General features: G+C 31.1%; 1 protein-coding gene across 2 annotated transcripts in view; it reads right to left on the bottom strand.

Moving 5' to 3' along the window:
• LOC119684730 (homeobox protein GBX-2) overlaps positions 1–7,013 on the bottom strand; it is a 55,735-nt gene extending 48,722 nt beyond the window's left edge. For both annotated transcript variants that reach the window (XM_038098832.1, XM_038098833.1), the window contains exon 1: positions 5,871–7,013. In XM_038098832.1, the coding sequence (XP_037954760.1) occupies positions 5,871–6,777 (907 nt within the window). In that variant the 5' untranslated portion in view covers positions 6,778–7,013. The remainder of the gene's footprint in view (positions 1–5,870) is intronic.
• Between the last annotated feature and the right edge of the window lie 16,637 nt (positions 7,014–23,650).

Genomic DNA, 23,650 nt, shown 5'->3' with positions numbered 1-23,650 from the left:
CCATGCTGTTATGGTATCCTTGCCCATGTTAACTTTTTCAATTCAAAGTTGAATATGATTAAATGGTTTCAATAATAAATAATCACGTAACAATCAATCTACTAATAAACAAATCATATGTTTTCCTTAGATTATATCTATGTATTCGGATAGTTTTAAATCAGTGATAGACTTCGAAATAACTTACTTACTGTTGCCCTTCTCTCTTAGTGGAGCATACAGCATCAATGATTCCTCTAAATCTTATTTCGTTGTCTGTTTCTCTAGTAATTTGAGTTCAGGAGTAATATGCGTTTTTAAGCTCCTGGTTCACGGTTCTTCGCCATGTCTTAGCTGGGGCTCTAGGCCGACAGCTACCTTACATTAAGCATTTGTTTATGAATATTTGGATGTGCGATTGAATAGGACCCGAGTTTTTCCACGTTTCGCATTAATAATACAACGTTGATTTCACGTTCGAGTTAAATATTTAAAGCTTAGTACGAGTGTTTGTGTGATTAGACTTATACATTGTTTAATTGCCCGAAAGCTGACTTGGTTTTACTCAGTCGAGCGGAGACGTCTTCTTCAAACTCCGAAATAACTCTTGACAACATAGAGTTTAAACCATAATTATTCTACTTACTAGTGTTACCATAAACTTTCTAGGTAAGCGATTACTAAAATTTTCTCAGTTTAATATAAGTTCTAAAAATATATTATCTAAAGATAATATATATACTATAAATATGATTTTATATGTATTGATTTGTATATAATCATGTGTTTGTTTGAATTTATATGCAAATCACTTGTCTATAATAAAATTTAATAAATAAAATTTACCTCTGAACCATTTAAGCAATACTTCAACATGCATGCAACTATTTGAGTATTTGAGTAAGTTATATCTTGTTAATATTTTTTGTTCAAATTTAGTTTTTCACAACGGTAAGCTTCATGTGAAAATTCCATACCAGAATATTTGTGCTGGCGTGAATAATAAGATCGATGATTTATTGTGCAATACTCACCTACCTACCCAATCGCATATGGTAATAATTTAATAGAAAATTCATCAACATAAATTAAAATCAAATTATTGAGCAACGACAGAAAAAATTATTAACAATTTGTTTTATTACTATTAACATACAACCCATATTTTTTTCAGTCATTACTAAAGTATCTAAAGTGTGTGTAGTAAAAATAATAAAAATATGAAAAAATATTTTCACTACAATATCATTGGATTAGCTTACTATACATTGGCAGATACATAGTACGAGTATGAGTATGAGTATGAGTATGAGACTTCCTTGCGGCTATCGCCTTTTGATCAATTGTTAATTAACCGCAAAACAAGTTGCTAATTGAACTTATACACTTTATTGAAAATCTACCAGTTTATCTTTGAACACATAATGCATGCATGAATTGTACTTGAATTATGCTTTTCTTCGCAAATTGCACTACATTTTAACCGCAGTACGAAAGTATCTATACGTAGTATCTACCATATACGTAGATACATATTCACACTCAATACGCTTCGAGTCTCACACTAAAAAGGAAATCATCATTAAACATTAAAAGTAATAATATGTTCAAATGTATTACAAAAAGGAAAAAAGTAAATATACAATTGTTGATTGTTGCTATTTTTCGTTGTTGTAGTAAGCTTGGGTATAAAAAGCTTCAGCTTCGCAGATATAAAAATTACAACAAATATGTTGGTTAATGTTCAGTGAAAAATTGACGCAGATATTATTAAACAGTTAATACTATTATGTACTTACAGCTCCCCTACTTAGTCTGCGGACCCCATACTCTTTCAATTGACTAATGTGTGTAGTGAGTTGTAATAATTGTCGGTTGGTCTCACAACCGGAAATGCTATTCGAATTCCAACAGCTTGATGCTGGGCACATCTGTGAACCAGCTCATGAAGTGAGATTAAGTTATTAATTTGGATTAAGAGATAATTTAATTACTTGGGAAAAAGTGAGTTATTTCTTATATGTATCAAAACTTGGAAAATGTTTTATTGATATAAAAATAAGAAATATATATCAATATACATCATAAATTAATTATTTTGAATATATTATTATGTTGAGGCTAGTTGAGTCAGTGCAGTTGAGCACTTTTACTCTCTATTAGTGTATTTTTAATTTGTAATTTAGTTACTTTAATATATGATAACTAGATTTTTTTTTCATATTGTTTGCTTACCGTCACTAGATATTTCTCATAGATATACTTTTCTGGGCTCATCAGTGATAAAGAAAATGTGTATCGGTCTGTTTGTGTCATAGTGGCCATAGTAAGTAAATACGTACGATCTTCTGATGTATGGGGGTAAGATTATTTGATATATCCTACCTAATTTTCACTAATAAATACTTTAAAAATTGTGTAATCAGAACTATAAATACGGTACGTATACATATCTATAAAAAAGGTGAATATTCTATCGTTGTATTGCTGAGTACAGAAAAGACTTCTTGCAGAAATATACTATTGACTTTTGGGTTTTCCTAATTCCCACGAAGTTTAACATTTCTGAGCGTTAATTTTTTATTGAATAAACAACGGTTTATTTTCGGTTAGTTTACGTTACTACTTTCGAGAAAATGTGGTTTTAGCTCTCATTTTTCTTCTCTGACACAAAAATAATTGTAATAAATAATAAACACTAAAATTCTATCACGTAATCTAATAGCGCTAAGGATTGTTTCTTACTCCATGCTTTACTATTGCTTTGAAGAATTTTAGTTAAAAAGAGTACTTCATTTAATAATAATAAAAATCTCTAAAGCATCTAAAGACAGCTTTAAAGGAAACTATCTAAAGTGAAATGAAATATTAAAATCCAGTAGCTGATGCTCGCCACAACAACTTATTAAAGGGAACAATTGTGGACGCCGGTTTCACAAAATCAATCGTTAGCAGTTCAAATAAGCTTGGATAACATACTAAATTGGGTTGGAAGGCATGGATGCTTACATCATAACATCATAAGTCATCAGCGGTGCAACAAAGCCACAATGGATTTGTGTGTACGTGCTTTGCGTAAATTCAATTTACCTCAACGAAACTGATTACAAAGTTATAACGAAATTAAACCATCACAACTGAAACAACATCAGCATCAACATCAACCACAATCACAACAATCACAACAATCAAAACAAGCACAGTAGCCACGTTTTTGCTGAACAATCAACGACCGATCACACGATCGATTGTAAGGTCCCAAGCTTAACAAGAAATAAATTGTGCCTTAGCTAAATTGTAGCAACAGCTCCCGATTACGCCGTCCGGCGATGTGCTTCTTTTCTATCAGTAGCACAGCGCAGCGCAGTGCGGAATGAGGAATGCGGAGTGCAGTTCGGGGCTTAAGCTTCAGCCAACGAGCGAGTTATGAATTGAGACGAATGAGATACGCATGCGCCAAAATATGCATATTGTAATCAAATCGGGGAATGCACAGAAAGAATTGCATACGGAAGATTCGTTGGACAAACGTGATTATTTCATAAAGACAGTCAGTATTCAGTATTCAGTATTGCCGTGCGGTGATTTTATGTGCCGTTTTTATTGCTCACAATAATGACGTTATTCGCTGTTCGTCTTTACGCTGAACTGCTCCTCAATGCCGTAATGCGTTAATATCTGAAAGGTAGAAATTGATTTAGCAACCTCAGGCAGCTGACCTCACTACTGTTTTTACGCTTTAAGCAGAATCTCATCAAAATATAATGACAACAATTGATCAGCTTTCAACTAATGGCGCTGATCAATGAAATTACACTCGTACACTGCACTGCGTCTGTAAGTCAAATAGAGTAAGAAATGAAAGAGCTGACGCCGATGATGTCGATGATGTATTACAAACCACTTGGATGAACAGGTAATATACACTGATAATACTGTCATAATTTGCGGTGCTTCGGTGATGATATACTTAAGCTGATATTGAGGTTAATCGAAATGTAAAAGTTACGCGAAATAAAAGAGGAAATCTGCTTTTGTTGGAGGTTTTTTAACACAAACAGAAAATATCATTTTTTATAGTATACTTTTTTTTTCATTTCTATAAATAGATTAATTATAAAGATATATAGTAGAAGAAATCAATTTTATAAACATAGTAAGAGTGATATATTTCAAAAATTATTAATAGCGAGTTGAATAGCGAAATCTGATAAGGTATTTTGATCTTTTTGACAAACATGTATGCATATATTGTAAAGATTAAGTGTGAATATATTATGTATGTTCTTTATTTTATATATATAAAACACAGCTATAAAAATGCTTAACTTATTCAGATATTTACTTTAATATATATCTATATAATATATTATATAATAATTATATAATTATATAATATATATCTGTTTACTATTAAAAATTTTTTATTTAATCGTTAATCTTTGTCTGTATCAGTACAAATAGCGATCAACTATACCGTGACTTCCAATATGTTGGCAATGCTTACAACAATGAAATCGGAAACATTGAGACAGTTGATAGTTATATAGATATCGTCAATGATGCTTAATTCTACGTTAACATGAAAGTTGAAAAGGTGAGAGTTAACATAGAGAGCTGACAAATGACAGAGTCATACGTGATTAAAGTCCTCAAAGTGAAGCAATTGGAACTATATTTTAACAAGTGATGCTGAAAATGTTACTAGTGTCCGGGATATCATAGATTTCAGTTACTCCGTAGAATATATATTCTTTAAATGGTGAAGGGGAAGGAAGGAGCAACGAATCCTCCTGAATTAGTTAAAAAGTCGTTTTAATTCCACATTTCTCGTAATTGTCGTTAAATAATCGTTCATTTAATCGTTCATTAATAAATGCAATTATATGGCCGATACTAATATTAGAAATATCGCCGAGTGTGTAAAGGAATGTGGCAGAATGGCGTGCACAATAGCTTAAGCATGGTTCTTAACAAGCCTACACATAGGCACGACAGGAACTTCGGTGTCTCTTCTTCGAACGCCGGTAGACTCGAACTACAGGAAATTCGAAAGGGCTCCATAGTCAATAGTCTTATTAGGGCAAATATTATCCTAAATACTTCCAATTTACTTCTATGTACCAAATTGGAGGTTATATATTTGCAGTATAAAGGCTATGTAGCTGTTAACGTCGCTTATTGTCAGAGTATTACAGAGAATTAGAGAGAACATATTTGGGTATAAAAACTACCACAGAAATTGTGTGAGCTTACATAGAATATCTGTCATGGAACATTTTTAATCTTAGAATAAAAAATAAAGTAATACGAAATGCAAAGATAATAAAAGTGAAATTAACAGTGTAACATGGACTCTATCTTAGAATGATGAAGTAGCATTGTGAGTTTTTAAGAGAAAACTTCGTCTTAAGATCTTTAGTCAGTCCTCTACTAGTTGGCACCGATTATATTTATATAGTCTATGAAATAAACAGTCAGCGACTTCACGGGGTTGCGTATGTCTTGAAAATATATGTTCTCTCGATGCTCCAGTGAAAAAATTTGTTTGAGCGGTAGTTTGACGTACGAGACTAGAGAAAGCACTTAATTAGCAGAGGCACCTAGAGAGACTTGCTGCGTCAAACCGAAACGCTGTAACGGTTTGTTATGGCCATTTCAGTAAAACGTGAGTAAATCTCATTGTAAGGGAAAACTAAGTTTAAATAAATTATACTTAAAATTAATTGTATTGGAATCTCACTTAATACCGATATGGGATGTTTACATATATTATAAAAATTCTTTGCTTAACAATAGTGTCTTACTCTAATAATTTATTTTAGATGGTTAGTGTGCTGAAGAATTCGGACTCACATTAATTATTTTAGTTTTTTAGATTCTGCACCTACCTTGTTCTTCATCAAAGTTTTTCGTTGATAACTGAAATAGAGCATCTAGCGGTGTATCAAGATTGGATTTCTTTCCAGTATTGCTTCCATCACCCTTTGATTGCTTGGTATTTTTATCACTTTCTATGTTACTATCACTCTCTTCGTTTGTTTCTGCATCTGTTTTAGTAACTTTAGAATCACCGTTCACATTTATTTCCGGAGAATAACAATCACTGCCAGTTGAACCAGAACGAGAAAGCTCTGAACCATCTTCGGAAGCAATTATATTTGTGCCCATGTTCATCTGCCTTAGTAACTGTACCTGAAAATGTTCCTGCAATTGTCTTTGGTAATCCCAGGCGAGTCTTTGCTCATAATGAAGTAGCGCAGGTGGAAAGAAAGGTCTCATCGGTAAACTACTCTGCATGGGATCCCAGGCTTGTAGTGGCATTTTTGTAAGAGCGGACGGAACATCAAGCATTAAGTGCGCTGGTGGCACCTGTAAACGTTCGTTTAAGAGTTGTGGAGCTGCTAGTGCGGGGGTTGTAGGTGATGGTAAGACAGCTAATGAATTTATTTGAGATTCAGTTGATGCTGAGTCTGATACAGTTTTTTGTCCTAGAATATCGTCTATGGAGAAGCTTTTCACACGTTCTGCACAAGATTTTCGTCTGGAGATTGTTGCTGCAGAAGCCAAACTATTCGCTCTCATCGGTGTTTGTACACGTTCGTTTGTTAAACGCAGACGTTTGGGATTAATAGGCCGAAAAGCTGTCATTTGATGGGTGTGTGCAATAGGTGGACTCGGGGATCCAACTGAAATTTCTGACATAGCTGGGCTGCTTGTACGCGGCGGTACAGGTGGCGGCGTATTGGAATGCATCATATTCGCTAAGGAAATTATTTTAATAGGTTTATAAATCATAGAACTGCTTTAAGTTATAACAAAACTTTATTTATTTATGTAGTTCGGGTGCATTTATTAGGCAGAGTGACGATCAGTTAGAGCACAAACAAAAATCATAGCTTCTTTTGCTTTTAATTTAACGTGAGTTGCTAATTGCACGTGTAAGTTTCTGTATTCAGTTTTGCGTCGGGAAAACACGTTAAAAATGGCTAACAGCGCTTGATTTATTCGCGACACCGACAAACTACACGATTAGCGAGAGCGCAACAACTGCAAAAACATTAAAAATATGTGCCAGGCAAACGTTAAACAGGGCCATAACAAAGAGTACAGGCAGATAGTAAACAGTGGGCATAAGGCAAAAATGAAAAACTGGTTTCCTACCACTGAGCAAATTTATTGAATCTTCTCACAAATACATGTGGCTTCTGCTTGATGTTTGATGTTGGCTGCTAGCAGCTTGCATGACGTCATTATGTGCCATGAGAGTGAGTGTGAAAAGGTGGAGCCAACTTGAAATAGTTTTTGAGGTGTACTTCTATGAGTGTGTTGCTATGAGCCAATCATAATACTGTATTTAATGACGTTTTATTGTTCCCTCCACTTTTGTCTGCTTGTTTCGCTTATTAGAGCAGCTGCAGTTTAGTATTGTGCGCTTGACACTGATATACTGCGCTCCTAAAGCTGTCAACAAAACGTCATTAATTTTTTCAATTTGACGTTTGACGCGTTCTTATACTTGCTTACTTACTTATTTGCTTATTTGCTAGCCCATTCACTCGTTCTTTCCTGTTTGTGTTTCGTTTGTGTTTCGTTTGTTGTGTTCTTTTGGGGGTAAATTTATATTATTTATCTGTATACACATAATTTGGTATTGTTGTGTGTATGTATAAGTGTAAACATGTTTATGGGTATACCAGATTGTTGGTATATTTTCCACTTGGTTGCAATCTTAATTATGATAATTGCTGTTTCGTTGGCAGAGAGCTGAGTATTATTCCCTTTGACTATTTTTCAATGCTTCCAAAGAAAAACAAAAGAAGAAAAGCACTCTTTGTGGTCTTTAGCTTCTTGGTTTCAAACTTTCTTTTTATTATTTTGTTTTATTTATTTCTGTTTATTTTTCTGCTTCATTCTTGTTTTGCTTTGGTTTGCGCACTCAATTGTCATCAATAATGATGTCTAGTTTTCCATCCCGTTTTTCTTTGTCGGCTATTTTCGTCTTGATGTATGCGCTGACTTTAGCAATTTGCGAAAGCATTTAACTTTGAAGGTGTCGTCGTTGTAGTCAACCGCTTGCTGTAAATGGCGCAAGCTCTTGCCTTTTGTTTTTTGCAGTGCTTTTTTTGATCTCGTGTTCTTTTTGCTCTTCTACCTGTTAATGTGCATATGCAGAGTAGGTTGGTATATACATATATATAGATTTCTGTGTATATATAGTATTGTCTTAACATATGGCTTCTTCTCAATATTTTTAACTTGTTGTTGTTGGTAATGAAGATGGAGAATCGATATGAAAGAGGATTTGTGAGATTTACGGGGGAACGCATATACATATATTGATTGCAGTAAATCAAATTTGTTTATTAGACTTTGTAACTTAAAATTTCTGCCGTTATCCATTATCTTTTAGTCATTGGCATTTTATTTGCGTTCTTCCAGTTCCAGTTTCAGTTCCTTTTAACTTTTTACTTTTCACTTGCCAAGTGTGTTGCTGTTGTTGTTTTTTCTTTGGCACATTCCATTATTTATTTAAAAATGGTTCTTTTCATTTTTTCTTTTGCGTTTAATTTTCGTTTTTTGTTTGTTTGTGTGCTTTTTGTCCTTCTACGCTTTTCTCAATTATAAAAGTATTTAGCTTTGCATGCAAATGTCTATTTAATTTAGTGTCTAAATGGCTTTCGTTGCCACCCTTTGGCCTGTTTGCGAGTGTAGTCATTTCCTTTTGTTGTTTTTGTTGTTTTTTCTATTTTTGTTTACTATTGTTTTTGTTGGCTTTGTGTTTGTGTTTGTTATTCTACTGAATTTATTTGAAGTTAAGTGAAATTATATAACTGGTTACACTCGTATACACTGCAATCAATAAATTGTTTTTCTTTGAGTAAATGTCATTGTTTTTTCTGGCTTTTTTTATTCAAGATGGTGGATAATGTTAATAGGGGCTAATAGGAGGAATGCGGGCTACATTTTAATTTATTGTAAAAAGTTAATTGATTGCCTCAATATAATTAATTGTCATTAGCATTTGTAAGAGCTTTTTAATTATTTACACTGTTAAATATTATTGTTGAATTTAGTTAATGAAAGTTTTTCGTTTGTGCTTTTTTTTTTAGATGCTAATATCATTATGAAATAGGGTGGTCTAGAAAATCTTGTAAGATTAACCAGATTGGTTATATTATTTTCTAGTACCTTAGTGAAGAAGCTAAAGAAATGGAAAAAAGTGAGAAAGAATATTAAAAATAAGGCGTACCGCAACGTTTTTGAAAGTTAGGTACAACTTGAAAACACCTTAATATGTATATACAAATTTTGAATTATAACGTATGCTTTTTAGATATATAAAAATAAATTGAATTTATTTTTATTGGTAAAGCGGCCTTTGGTCCTTTTTGTATTATTTTGTAACTAATAGGTGATTGTGTTTATCATTCGTATATATGCATAAGGTACACGAAACATTTTGCGCAAATTTAAGTTACAAATTTAGGAGTATTTCGAAGTGACTATAAAAGAAATCATACCAGAAATTGAAGTACAAAAGGCAATAGTAATTCCATCAACTATATTTGCGAATGCACAATGGCTTGTTACCAACGAATCTAGATAGTAGTGGCAGCATATCTAAAGGAAACAATTCTTATATATATTTTTGTTATAAAAAAACAAACAGGTTAATTAATATACTTCAACAATGATAAGAAAACATTGTTGCATTTGATCAACAAACAAATGCTCTTCCATCTCCGAAAAAATTCTGTTGAGGTACAACAGTCCGGAGCGAAGGCGTAATTTCAAAAATCAGGTTAAATATAATTTTTTCATCAACCATTTCCACAAATAATTTCCAAAATCAGGTAAAATATAGTTTTTTAATCAAGCAGTTTAACAAATTACTGCAAGCTATTATATGTAAAATCTATAAGTTTTCTAGATGTCTTGGGGATAAGACATACTGTATGCTTCATTTACCAACGGGTGTCAGGTAACTATCTAGAGGTGCCATCTAGATGCCATTGTCCCCTTCCTCTTTTTCAAACCAAATAAATAAATTTAAAGTGGTATCAAAGTCTAAACTAATCTTTTCTTCTCCATATAATGTTTAAAATGTGAATTCAGTTATAAGGAAAGATTATATGAAACTCAATTAACAGAAATAAAGAATATATGTAAACAAATTAATCAAGGAATAGAGAATTATGTAACTAGCATTGAAAATAACATTTTAACCCTTTGGTTCCCAAGTTTGTTTTTCTGTTTAAAAAATTTACTGAAGTTAATTTTAAAGTTAATAAGCAATATTAAATTAAGATCATCATAATCAAATTCAGCATAATTTATTTAAAATTTGTGGATTTCACAAAAAATTAAGTTACTTATGGTTTAATTGTAACGTTTATTGATATTATCACAGCAGCTTAATTTGAAATTGCTTTAGGGCATTGTTAAGAACTAGAGAGTTAATCTTAATTCTTATTAAAAATCAATCGGACTCTTTATATTCGTCCACAATACGGTCTATCTTTTCAAATGTACCAAGTGCCATTGAGCTGTTCCCTGAAATAATTATTCAAATGCTATAGTTTCATCGATATTAAGTATATTTTTAACGATAATCACTGTATAAGCTGATTAGCTATATAGTACTTGCATTTAGATAAGCGATAAGTTCAGGAGTTTTCACAAGTAAAAACTGCACACTCACACGCAATGCTCCCAAAGCAGTTTTGACATTTCGTCACAGTTTAAATAGAGAACAACCGAGTTAATTACTGCGGACAACACGAAATTAAATTCCAGGCATTGCTCTTTCCGATTATAGATGGACTGTATTAGAACCTTCGTGGAAAAATGAATTGCGAGACTCACTGCTCAAAAAGTATTGTTGACAAGCAGAAAGTGATATTTCTGACAGTTACACATTTTTTGAAGTGCTCTTGCACGCCCATTAAAAAGGAAGCATGACAATATATTTTTGGCAAAAATACGAGTATAACGAGCATTAAACATAACATTCACATTTGTAGTTCTTGGTACCTTGAAGTAGAGCAAAATCTATTCATCTACACGTACAAAACTATCACAATCAGTTGACAACTACATAGTCATATTCATAAGTGTTGACAGCGAACTAACCAAGCCAAAATGTGTCAATTGCAGTTGTGCTATAAAAGGCTCATCCACTCATTCATGTGATGAGGGGCGTGACTAATTTCTTCTTTTTTTTTGTGAAAAAAAAACAAGAATAAATGACTTTATTACAAAATTATTAAGTGCTAGACGCATTAAAATTTGTAAGTAGATTTTGTCAACTATGTTCCGGTTGTCACAAGTATCCATACAGCTGTGTATACTTCCTTCCATAAACGCACAAATGCACAAACGCATAAACGCACAAACGCAAATACGCACATACATAATACAGAGCATAAGCGCAAACATATGAGAATAATCGACTTGAAAAATATTTAATTCCCTCGTGTAATTATGAGTAATGAATATGAATTTGATTATTCTGGTTATGAACAACATTCGGGGTTCCCTTCCATAATATGTAGATACGTGGATATTATTTAATTATGTTTTCAATTTTCGGCTGTGATATTGCAAAATTTAGAGGCGTGACCAATTTATGATTTCGCCTAAAGTCGGTAAGCCCTAACAATGGTGATATGTTTCAATAGCGGAGCAACTAATTATGATTGACAATATGCTATACATAGGGGACGTTCAAAAAATGTAATAAAATGATAAAGTCAATGCGGTAAGCCATGAAAACAATGGAACTGCTATAATAAATGCATCCGCAGTTTTCAGTTGAATGGCACTTCATTATGTTAGAAAGTACAATTTCGTTGAACTTTGTGTCTTCATAATGAGTTAAACGTAATTAGGGGCACAAAATGGCGGAAGCTTGTGAAAATCGCTTAAAAGTGTTAATAATTCTTTTTTTATTGTTTTCTTTTTTCTTTATTTCATGTTATCACATTTTTTATTTCAGTTTAACTAATTTCTGGTTAATCTATTTTATTTTCTTAGGCAATTACTTATATGTTCAAACTCATTTATTTTAAAATGTGCAAATCATAGTCATAACTGTGTAAATTTAATTAAAGAAATTAAAAATTTATTCGCCGTGCAGTAATTAAGTCATAGTTTGTTTATTTAAGAGATAAATTTGTTCCCTCTTAATTTCTCCATTAATCAATTTCATTCTTTATAATTTGATCCGCAAGCTTAAAAATTTATTCTTATACTTAATATAAAATAATCTTACATTGACAAAAGACAATAAGAAAAGTTTGAATTTCATGAGTAATTGTCCCATTTATTCCAGAATATAAATCCAAGTTGATTTTCAGAGGTATTACAATTCTAGATATTCTAAGTATTCTAGGTATTACAATATTTCAAAATCTCACATTAAAAGAATAAGAAAAGTTTATGTTTACTTAATGATTCCATCATTTAGTCGAGATCTTAGCAACCAAATAGATACTAAAAGGAGTTCAAGAATTATCTAATTTATCCTTTCAGGTATAATAATATTAAGAAAATAAATTTTTGTTTGATAAAATTATCTTGAATAGCATTTAAGAAGGAAATATATCACAGCTCTAATGTTATGATATATTTCAGGTTATCTTAATATACTTATATATCAACTTAAGCACATTGGTTTTGTCAGGTCTCTCGATCGATAACACTTTTAAACTCTATAAGTTACTCATCTTATCTGGCTCAGACGCATAGACGCTATCACAGAATGATGAAGTAGTATTGGTAGTTTTCAAGAGAAAATATCTTTATAAAATCTTTGGCCCTGCTATCGCATCTAAATAAACAAGGAGCTGTTGTTTATGTTACGTTGATATTGTGCGGCTTGTTCAGCGGCTTCGCTGACTTAATCATGTCGTGAGAATGAATGCGTATGCTCCAGCGAAAAAGATGCTTGAAGCGGCAGTTAAAGAGTATTAACCGCTCTTGATGTATGAGACTGAAGAATGCTCGCATGCAGCAGAAGTTACTGGAGAGAAGTGCTCTGTTCGGCTAATACCGGATAACGGGTTGTTTGGCCAATTAAGTACTCACTACTACTATTATAAAGGTAAATGTGTTAAATAAGAGTATTTGATGAAAAAAATCTAAAAAACACCATTTGCTAAGGTTCATAAATTAAATGTGAAAATTGTATTAAAAAATAAATAATGTAATTATGTACTCCCATAAAAAATTATTTAAAACTTCATTAGTTTGAAAAAAAGAAAAGATTAAGTGAAATGAATAATTTCATACTCTTCCTGTACTCCATGCAAGGCTTTAAAGTATTCCTACATAAATGAATCATTCTTATGGTATTGAAGAGAGAGCCTTCCTATGGTCACATTACGTTACAGTTGCAACCATTTCAATAGACGCTCTATGTGTAATACGACTCAAAGGAAATGATGATTACGATGATTATATGGTATTTGATATCTCCTTAAATGTGTTGCAAACATTATAACAAGCTATGTATGTACAGTTATCCTTATTGGCATAAGTGAGAAAGGTTTAATTATAATTTATGTCTACAATTATGAATTTATGTTTATAATACTCATTTGCTTACTAATGATAAAAAGACAAAATTATACTATGTTATTACCATAAAACTATGGTAAAAGCTCCTATAATTTTAATTTTATAAAATGCAACTTCTTACATTGCAGTATGCATATTATTAACTTAATCATTTTTAATATAAATGAATTAATTACAAAATATAAAAGAAAAACAAGTTCCAAGTTCAAATACCAGAAAACTCTAGAAGTTTTAACTAGAAAATTTTTACAATTTTACAACATTTAGCAAACAAGATCACACGCAATTCCAAACCGTAGCCTGAGGCTAGAAACTAAAAGCAGGAAGAAATTGTATCTTCTGGCACGGCTATTACGTTTTTAAGCTTACTTTATGTTGCCGATGAGGTGGCATGTGATAAAAAATGGAAATTTTCATAATCTTCCAAGCTTGGCAAGATATGTGTGTGGCACATATAAAGTGTTCATTTGGCTTAAGTTGGAAAGAATCATGTCACATACTCCTAACAAATATGATCTGAATTATTTATGAGTCTCAAGTGAGTATATACTGTTGTATATTCCTTTGGCGTATTTATATAATATATATGGTAAGTATTGTATTTTTGATTAAGAAGCTCGTTATAAAGATTCGTGTGAGGAGCTAATTGATTAAAAACAAATTTATGGATTTTATATGCAGATTTTGTTGGAAAATTTTTATGATTTTAATAAAAATTTTTGATTGAACTTCTACAAATTTTAACCATAATTTTTAAAATTTTTTTCAAAATATATAACTTTAAAGACAATACTTATATGAAATTCGCATTTTGCTGACGTTAGTTTATTAGTGTCTCTGCTGTCTTACTTATTTATTTATGTATGCAGTCAATTCCTTTGTATGATCTTAATTTTATAAATATTTTATTTTTTATTTACTATTAATATTGATGTATATAAAAAATATTTTAAGATATAACAAGCCGATAGTTTAATCTACGTCGACGCCTTTTACATAAACGGCACCTTTTCATTATTGAAATTTTTCTTGATCCGACTTTTCTTTGATGGGAAATATTCTATGTCTATAACAAGTAAGACATATTATTAAACTGCTATAATCAATTTGTCGTTCGTAAAAATAACTGGATAGTCTGAGATTGACGCCAGCTACATCTACAAATTAGAAATTAATATACTAGTTTTATAGAGTTGATGGTGTTATTTTAGTAGTCTGGATATAACAATCATAATAGTGACAGTGGTTATGATGACGAAAGATAGTGAAATGCCAAGAATTAGTCGGATTTATTGAAAAAAAGTATTTCTTTTTACTTTGCTTTTCTATCACTATTAATGCCCATTTTTGCACAAAAATAACTCTTATGGTATAAATAGATCATCATAATACTTTTATTATTATATAATATATTATATTCTAGTATTCTGAAATGTGTTCTTTCTTTATTAATTTTTTATAAGATTCTTAAAGCAACGTAATTAATTCTATAACATATTTAATTTAACATATTAAGTTTAATATTAAATTACTTATAATTGTATAAAAAGTATATTACATTTTCCGTTAATTCCTGGTATGCCAGGTATATAATTCTTTATTCAGTATTCTCAAGCAGTCTGTTAATATGAATATGAGTGGTTGTCAGATATGTAAATTGCTGATTTTAATGTTTTTATTACAAATATCTACTTTTAAGAAGACAAGTTTAATTTGAAGCGCTTCCTTAAATGCGAAAATGTATGTTAAATTCAAATTGATGAACAACCTATTGAACATTAAAGAATTGACAGAATTCAGCCGAAAACGAAAACTGACTACAAACGCAACAAATGAATAAAAGTTGAAAGTACTAGACACACTAATAATTAACATTTGGAAATAGAGAAAAGTTACCTAGTACTATGTTAGAAAGAGACGAGCAGTCTTTATAATAGTGCAATAAATGAATGAGAGGCAAAAGTAATAGACGTGTTAGTTATAAGCATCACAAAAATTATCAACAAACCGCGTAGGAATATTCTAATAATAATATATAAATAATTTAAATTGATGTTTTTATTTTCTTTGCTTTTTAGTAATTTTAAGGATTTCTTCTGAATTTTTTGTATATCCTCTGTTGTTTAAATAAAGAATAACAGTTAATTTATGTATCTTATATCAATATGTATATGGTTTCATGCAATATCATTATTATAACAGTAAAATTATTTAAATTTTGGGTTAAATGATAAAATTGCACTTATATAGACTAAAATAAAGCAGCTGAATATATGTGCAACCACAGGTTATATCAGATGCCCGGCAGTCAGAAACTGCAACCGCAACCACAGCAGCTGAAATGAAAAGAAAAGATTATCGTCCAACCAGAAATCCACTTAAATCGGTCACTTAAGTGACAAAAGTGTTAATGTTGGTTTTGGTATTATAATTTTTGTTTTTTATCAGAATAGCCAACAAATGATTGTATTGAGAGATATCAACTTCAAACGCTATCAAATCTAGATATGTACACTTTGATTCATCACATTAATGACATCTTTTACGTTTTGCGTTTCATCGTGAGCACTTAAGATACAAAAGAGAAAGAGCATTTTAATAACAAAGGCGTTTAATATATTGGATTATAAAAAGCAGAAATATTTGAAAATGCATTAAAAAGCATTGGCCACATACAAAGTGCCGCGCCTCGAGGCTATCTGTGTGGCGTACGTTTTAATATGTGCGCTCATATATCGGCTTAGTAATTTGTACAAGTATATCTTAGTGATAAATCAAATTGCTATCGATAACATAATCGGTAGCTGTTATTTGTATTTTGAGGCATTTTTGAGGTTTCTTTAGCTCCTCTTTGTAGTCTCATATAGCCTTATATTATAATTGGATGCAAATTACAGTTTAACGCTCTTGTGGTATAGATAAGTCTCTAAAGCGATACTTTGTCAAAGTATTTTATGATATTTTCGAATTTGGTATATTTTTTTACATTGTATCTGTTTTTACAGATTAAATTGGTCACCTTTTATCTTCTTCATTAAAAGATTTTTTTTTGTATTTAAGTTTATTTATTTTTCAAATTTAAATGTGTCATGACAACTTGCTACCATATTTTCTTATTTATAACAGTTTGAAAAGTTGTCAATTTTGGACTTTATAAAATGTGCCCCACTTTGTGGTTTGGGACATCTATGCTTTAGGCTTTTTTCCAATCGGTAGCAATTTATTGTACAGGAACAAGTGTGACGACGGAAGCATTTTTAATTAATTATACAAATGTGCTCTTAAACACTGTTTTCGATATTTTTATGTCTTCTGAGATAAGTTAAGAAACGTTGTTCTATATTTGTACATCGAAGACATAATCTTTATCAGTTAAAAAATTTATTGGGAATTGCAGAAGCTCTGCAAAAAATCGGCATGTGTGTTCCACGCTGTGTGATGCAGTGCGCCTCTATGCGCTTGCATGCCAGATCTTATCTTTTTTATTGTGCCATTTCCTTTTGCAATTAACATACTAAAGAGACGGCAACACTGCACAAACTCTGCAGATACAAATGTGAATAATATTGAAATGAATGAATAAAACGCAGTAAAAAGCCAGACTGAGGTGCGCAATATCATGTTCCGCAAAGAAAAATCAGTAGTGATTATGATATTGCTATGTACATGACTTTGCACACCTAAGCCCATGTAAAATTCCTAATTGACAATAAACTGTTGGCAAAAGGAAGAAAAAATTATACCTGTTTTATTTATATTTGATGAGTTGCTGGATCAAGTAGCGCCTTGGAACACAAGCGAGAGTTAGAATATTTGACGATACTACGGAAACGCCATTTGTTTTGAAAATTCGAATATTTTTAACCAGTTAAAGAGATGATAGTATGATAGTAGTACATATCATCTCTTTAATTACATCTATTGGAAGTGGTGAACTTTTTAATAATAACGTATCTATTGTGAACAACTACTGTAGAAATTTTTCCAAAAATCCACAATATTTATTCTACCTAACCGAATATGTAAACAGTTGTTTCTTCAAGTAATTATCTGCCAAAATATTATAAAGTCTAAGAGTGATTTAACAAAATTAATCATTTTGTATAATTTTACTCTTCATAATAAGCTTATTAACTTACACATTTCACAAAAGTGTTGATCGCTTTAGTATGCGGTAACATCATTGGAAGACCACTGCGAAGAAATACAATAACTTGCGAACTTTTTCATAAAAACAGAAACAAAAACAAAAACAGCCTATAGAAACTGATCAGAGATCACATCGATCATACCGAAAAGGAAAAAATTAAGCAATGTCATTTCCACTCTTAAAGCGCCAAATGAGAAGGCACACATGTAAGTGGCGTCATATCGCATACTGAGCTGTACATAAAGCATAATCATGGAACAGATCAACTTACGATCAATTCTTAATCCAACATTGATGATGACGGCAGGCAACACTGATGAGATGGTGATTTCTTCTTATTCATTTTAGTTTAGTATTATTTTTTGCAAACCGGTGTGGTATGTGTATATGAGTAACAGTGTTCGCTAATAAGTAAATGGATGGCTTAAATGCACATTACAGTACTTGATCAGGATTGTGATATACGTATGAAACCAATGTAAACGGTTTTCAAAATTGATGAGAAAAAAAATTGGAATAGTAATTTTGTTCAATTAGTTTATGATAATTGTTTATAATAATGTGTAATGAAAGTATAAATGTTTAAAAATATATTTCAAGAGTAGAGTAAATAAAGTAAGTATGACTTGGAACAAGGTCACAGTGCCATAAATATAATAGCGAATCTCTCCCGTTTGTGAAATCACAAAATTAATATAGAAATGATTAGCAGATTTAAAAACATATAGTATTTATATAGAACTGATATATAATAGTAAAGATGATACAATATTAATTTTCTAAGCAATCAACTGGACGCGATAAAGTTGTACAAATCCAATGTTATAACTGTGACCCAGTAATTTAACTGTTTTTATAAAGGAAGTTAAGATATAGAAAAGTCCAAAAGGATTGCGTGTGGGTTCTTAAGGATAGAGGATTTTAACAAATCTGGGTACTCATGGATGTGCTTTAATAGAAGTTAGGAAAAAACAGTGAATTACTTTACTCTCATATCTGCATGAAAGTGCGACTGAGATTTTCGCTATATATTAAGTCTATATTTAGTTCCAAACTAAATTCAGTGGCTTCTCTGTCTTGGTCATGTCGTGCGAATGAAAGAAAATGTTCCGAGTAGAATGATGTTTAATTCAGTGCTCAGTGTTGGAAAATGAGAGAGAGCAATCCCGCATTTGTGGTAGAAGCACAAGTTGACCAACGATATGAAGGCGCTCAGTAATAATGACTGCCAACAGCAAGTCATTGATAGATGCGGCGGGGAAGGACCTGCCTAGCTGTCAAAAAATATGCAGTGACTGAAAAATAAGCAATTTAAAATATATCTTGATCTTATATATATACCTGTTATAAATATATATAATTTCTTTCTAATTCATTTTCTAGAAAAGAGGAGGTTCAATATAATCTTTAATTCTACTGTTTCAAACTCTTTATGCTTATCTCATTCTCGTTCATAGTTACTTATTTTCAATTTTGGATATCTAAATACATTTAGTGAAGTTCAAAATATTTTCTTAGTTGACTGCAATGAGATAAAACACATTAAAAAAATTAAATGTCATAGGAAGTATAAAAAACGTTAAAGTGAAGAAAATTTTTTACGTGGCATTCTATTTTATATGGAATGGAAAGGAAAGGAAAGGAAAGGAAGTAACCTTAATTTCTTGTGACCCTTTCTGATATTCGCATAATCATCCTGCCCAACACAAATGAAAACTAAATTATGCATACAAGTAAACAGACACCGGCCTATTAGTAATTTGTGCAACACGCAGCGCATAACAAATTTTTGCTGCTCGTAAGACCTTTCCAAACGCACAATCCACATATCCGTACAACACACCACATCGTATTAATCGTATCGGTGTGGTCCATTCATACGTTTATCCAATTTTTTCGTTCAAAAAGTCCAACAAATTCACGAACAAATTCAGTCTACTCATTGTAGTTGTCTTCCTGTTGCTCGTCGCTGGCTGCTTTTGGAGGGCACAGCTTAAGGAGCTTGTTGTTGTGCGGGAATACTGCAGTGTTGTTGTTGCTGTTGCGAGTATTGTGTATGTATGAATATACAATTGAGGGCAGTACGTATAAAACTTTAAACGAGCATGCTTGCTTGATTGTTGCAGTGCTGCCAAAGCTAAAGCCTAAAGCCTAAGGTGTCGGCTCTATAAGAGCTAATTGGAAGAATGTTCAAAGGTGCCGCCAACAAATTAAGAATGAGTTACCAATTTAACTTTTATATCTCTATCATAAGAATGTAAGCATAAAAATGAACATATTTCAGCAGACACATATCCACACACACTCACATTCGTGAATCTAGTTTTGGAGAGCATTAAGTAAAAAGAAGATTACAGACTGAGTGACTGAGTACGATGACTACTAAATTTGAATTGCATTCAGTGCACATTCCTCAATTTTCCTCTAGTTTAGGTATTTGCTATTATAGTTCGGTAAAAGTTTTTGCCAAGTAATATATGACATTCCTAATGATTCATTAACTAGTTATTTCATAGTGGATGATCAACTCATTATACTATGTAATGACTTATTACATTATCTATTAATTTAAGTGTCATTAATATTGGAAATCTTCAACTTTGCATAAGCGAGCTTTATGGCGAACTATATTGTTGGAATAAAAAACAGAAAAGTTCTTAGAATTATTAAAGAAACACTGAGTGATCATGTCATTAGTTCTTTTTAGTGAATTTGTATTAATGAGTTTTGGTACGAGTGTTTATTCACATTCATAGACGCCACTTGATTCATTTGCATCGGAAGTGATTTTCCCATAATTATGGACGTGAATAAAAACTTTAGTTGATATGTGCAGAATACGAATTTCTTAAGCGCCAATTGTTGCTTCAATTGTCAAGTAATTTAATCGTAATTTCTTCCCAGCAAGTTAATGCACGATGGAATATATAAAATTTAATGAATTTAACTATTAAAAGTACTGGAACATAATGTACATTTCCTGCGGAATTAGTATATGAAAATAAATCGTAAATATTACGACAAAATTTCAATTGTTTTATAAGTGTGGAAACCTTCATGATGTATAAAAGACATAAATATTTCTTATTCAAAAAAATAAAATAATTGCCCTAGAGAGTATTGAGTACTATATAATGTAATAGAGTGCAGATTACCGAGAGATATACTGCAGTAAGTTTACGAAGTCCTTCGAAAATTGGCTTAAAAGCTTCGATTCAATAAATGTACATATTAAATAAGATTGTGGTACTATATATCGTGAAATTAATTCATCTTTCTACATTTGGACAACAGCAACCGAAGGAAAACAGTTTCATATTCAAGTTAGGTTTTGTTGGATTGAATGTTCTTAGGCTACATATAGCATAATCAGAGTCTAAACAGTAACTTGTTCGACTTGACCTAGAAGCGCTTCCCATTAGGGTTATAAATTCGCAAATAAATTATATAAATATGATTTGTAAACTTAGTGATTTTCAGAATATCTCTGCTATATATCAAAATAACTCTAATGTTTTGACAGAGCACTAAAAAACAATGTATTTGAAATCTGCGTATCGCAATAATATGCAGTTTAAAAGCTTATTATGCTTTTAAAGATTTCTGGAGGATGATATTATTTAGAGAAATTTTTTTTTTATTTTCTTATTCGAACCTTTATACTAGGTATTTCTTTTCTTGCTCATATCTCTTCAAGTAAAGAAAACATTTAATATGTTATATAGTATGTTAGTAATCAAGGAAGCACACCGTCTAATATGATCCAATAAATTGAGCCACAATAGTAGTGATAATCAAACAGCAAGTATATATATTTTTATATTTTATTATATAAACAAAGTGCAACAATTTATAAATCGAATTAGTAAATACCATATATCTACTAAAACTCTTAATTAATACCTGGGCTTGCCATTCTGTACCTGAAACTCTGATGTATTCTTAAGATATGGATGCACTCCAGGTATTTTGAGATGTGTTTTCATTTTTTTTTCAAAATCTGGAGTGAACTCTATTGCAGTAACTAGATTTCGTGTTAGATCGAAAACCAAATCGTGAAATAAGATATACAGTATACAACCTAAACTAATCTCAACAAAATTCAATTGAAACTATTAATAGACTAGTTCATTAGTCAAATCATTGGCATCAAACACTACTCTTGACTCATTTAAACAAACTATTCATATTTCTCTTCCTCTTCTTAATTAAAACATAAATTCAATTTCAAGAAAAACACTTTTCTTGTTTTTATATCTATAGCTCTTAAAGTCTCTCAGTTTTATTCCTTTTGGTGTTACTGCTTCATTTGTTTAATACTCAAACCACACCCTATAGTACCATAGGTTTTCAAGCTCGGTCGTGATTCTGATACCTGTGATTGCATATAAAGGCTATCATTTGAATATTGTAATCAATTGTTATGTTTTTGTGATGTTTGCTGTAGTAACCATCACATGTGTTTAATATAAGTCTTATATATAAGGCTTTCATCTAGTTGTTAGCAGTTTTTTTTCCGAATTGTCGTACTGAGGGGCTCGGATCCCCTGTAACTTTGTTGGCAAGTGTTTCAAATTAATTTTAACATATCTTAAGCGGTCTTAAGCGAATTTTTATGGTAAATTCATATAGATCTATCTCTTATTTCGTATAAGTTAAACGATAGAGATTAATTATTTTAAAATACAAAAACTAAATGGAGTTAGCAAGAAAACAAGACTGAATCTAGCTGGGATCTTCAGGCTGCTAATCAAGTAATTAAAAAAAATTTGATTCTTATGTTTGAATTCTTATGTTAATTCTTATGCTTGGATCCACAAAGTTGTACTAATCGAATATGCAGATATAGATACATCAGCAGAAACAGATATGCGTATACTTTTGATATTATTATTAAAGATATATGACTGACTGATTTACTCTAGGTGAAAGAAGGGGCATAATAGATCTTATAGTCTACAGACGCAATAATATAGTCTATAGGGGGCATAATAGATCTTATAGTCTACAGACGCAATATTTCCTCTTTAAAATCATTTCAATCATTTGTCATCATTTTTGTATAATAAATAATAATCAACGTTTACTAAAAAGTTAATTCATAGATTCATAGGAAATATATTGTATTGAATTTTCGTAATTCCCCTGACAACTCAAATATGTGCATTAAAATAAGTTCGAAGCGCTAAAAAATATAAAATGAAATTAATATCAAATAATTCCATAAAAAATAGGAAATGTTTGTATGAATATTTTTAAAGTGATAAAAAAAATTTCTCTCAAATTTTGAAATCATAATGGCAAAAAATGACTGTTGGAAGCATTTGGATAAATGATCTTCATAATAAAAATGTACTACATAATTTTACTTGAATTATGAAATAAAAATGTCGCAAAATTTCTATAAAAATATATATAATACTAATTTTGACTTAGAGTTGGCAACTCTATGCTTAAATTTTTATTTGATGCTTCTAAGTGGTTTCAAAAATAACTTTTTATACAATAGAGTCTTAAAAAATTGACAATAATTATAAAAAATAACTGACTTCCACTTATTTATCTACATATTTCACTTTCAGTCTGAATTAAAAATAAACTTTCCATATCTTGCGATATTTCACACCTAATTCTGGAATTTTGTGCCGCTCTTTTTGTCGGTGCACATCAAACACTTTTAAGTCTCCCACGAACAAAATCTGATTTAAAATCTTTGAAAAGAGAAGTCAATAAAATATATAAAAGCCCATAATTATAACAAGTTCAATACAAAATAGAAAATATTAGTCAATTTATGGCATAGAATCGGAAGATAATAAATACCACTCCGGCGCACAAGTTTGTGAAAAAAAGTTGAGAATTTATCTGGAATGGATACCCAGAAATAAGCCGCTCTTTATTGTATCGAATATGTGTAAACATTTGCCACAGTCACCG

Source organism: Teleopsis dalmanni, chromosome 2 (assembly GCF_002237135.1).
Source record: "Teleopsis dalmanni isolate 2A chromosome 2, ASM223713v2, whole genome shotgun sequence".
Lineage (NCBI taxonomy): Eukaryota > Metazoa > Arthropoda > Insecta > Diptera > Diopsidae > Teleopsis > Teleopsis dalmanni.
The sequence above is the reverse complement of the archived record's forward strand: the minus strand, read 5'-3'. Positions and strand labels throughout refer to the sequence as shown.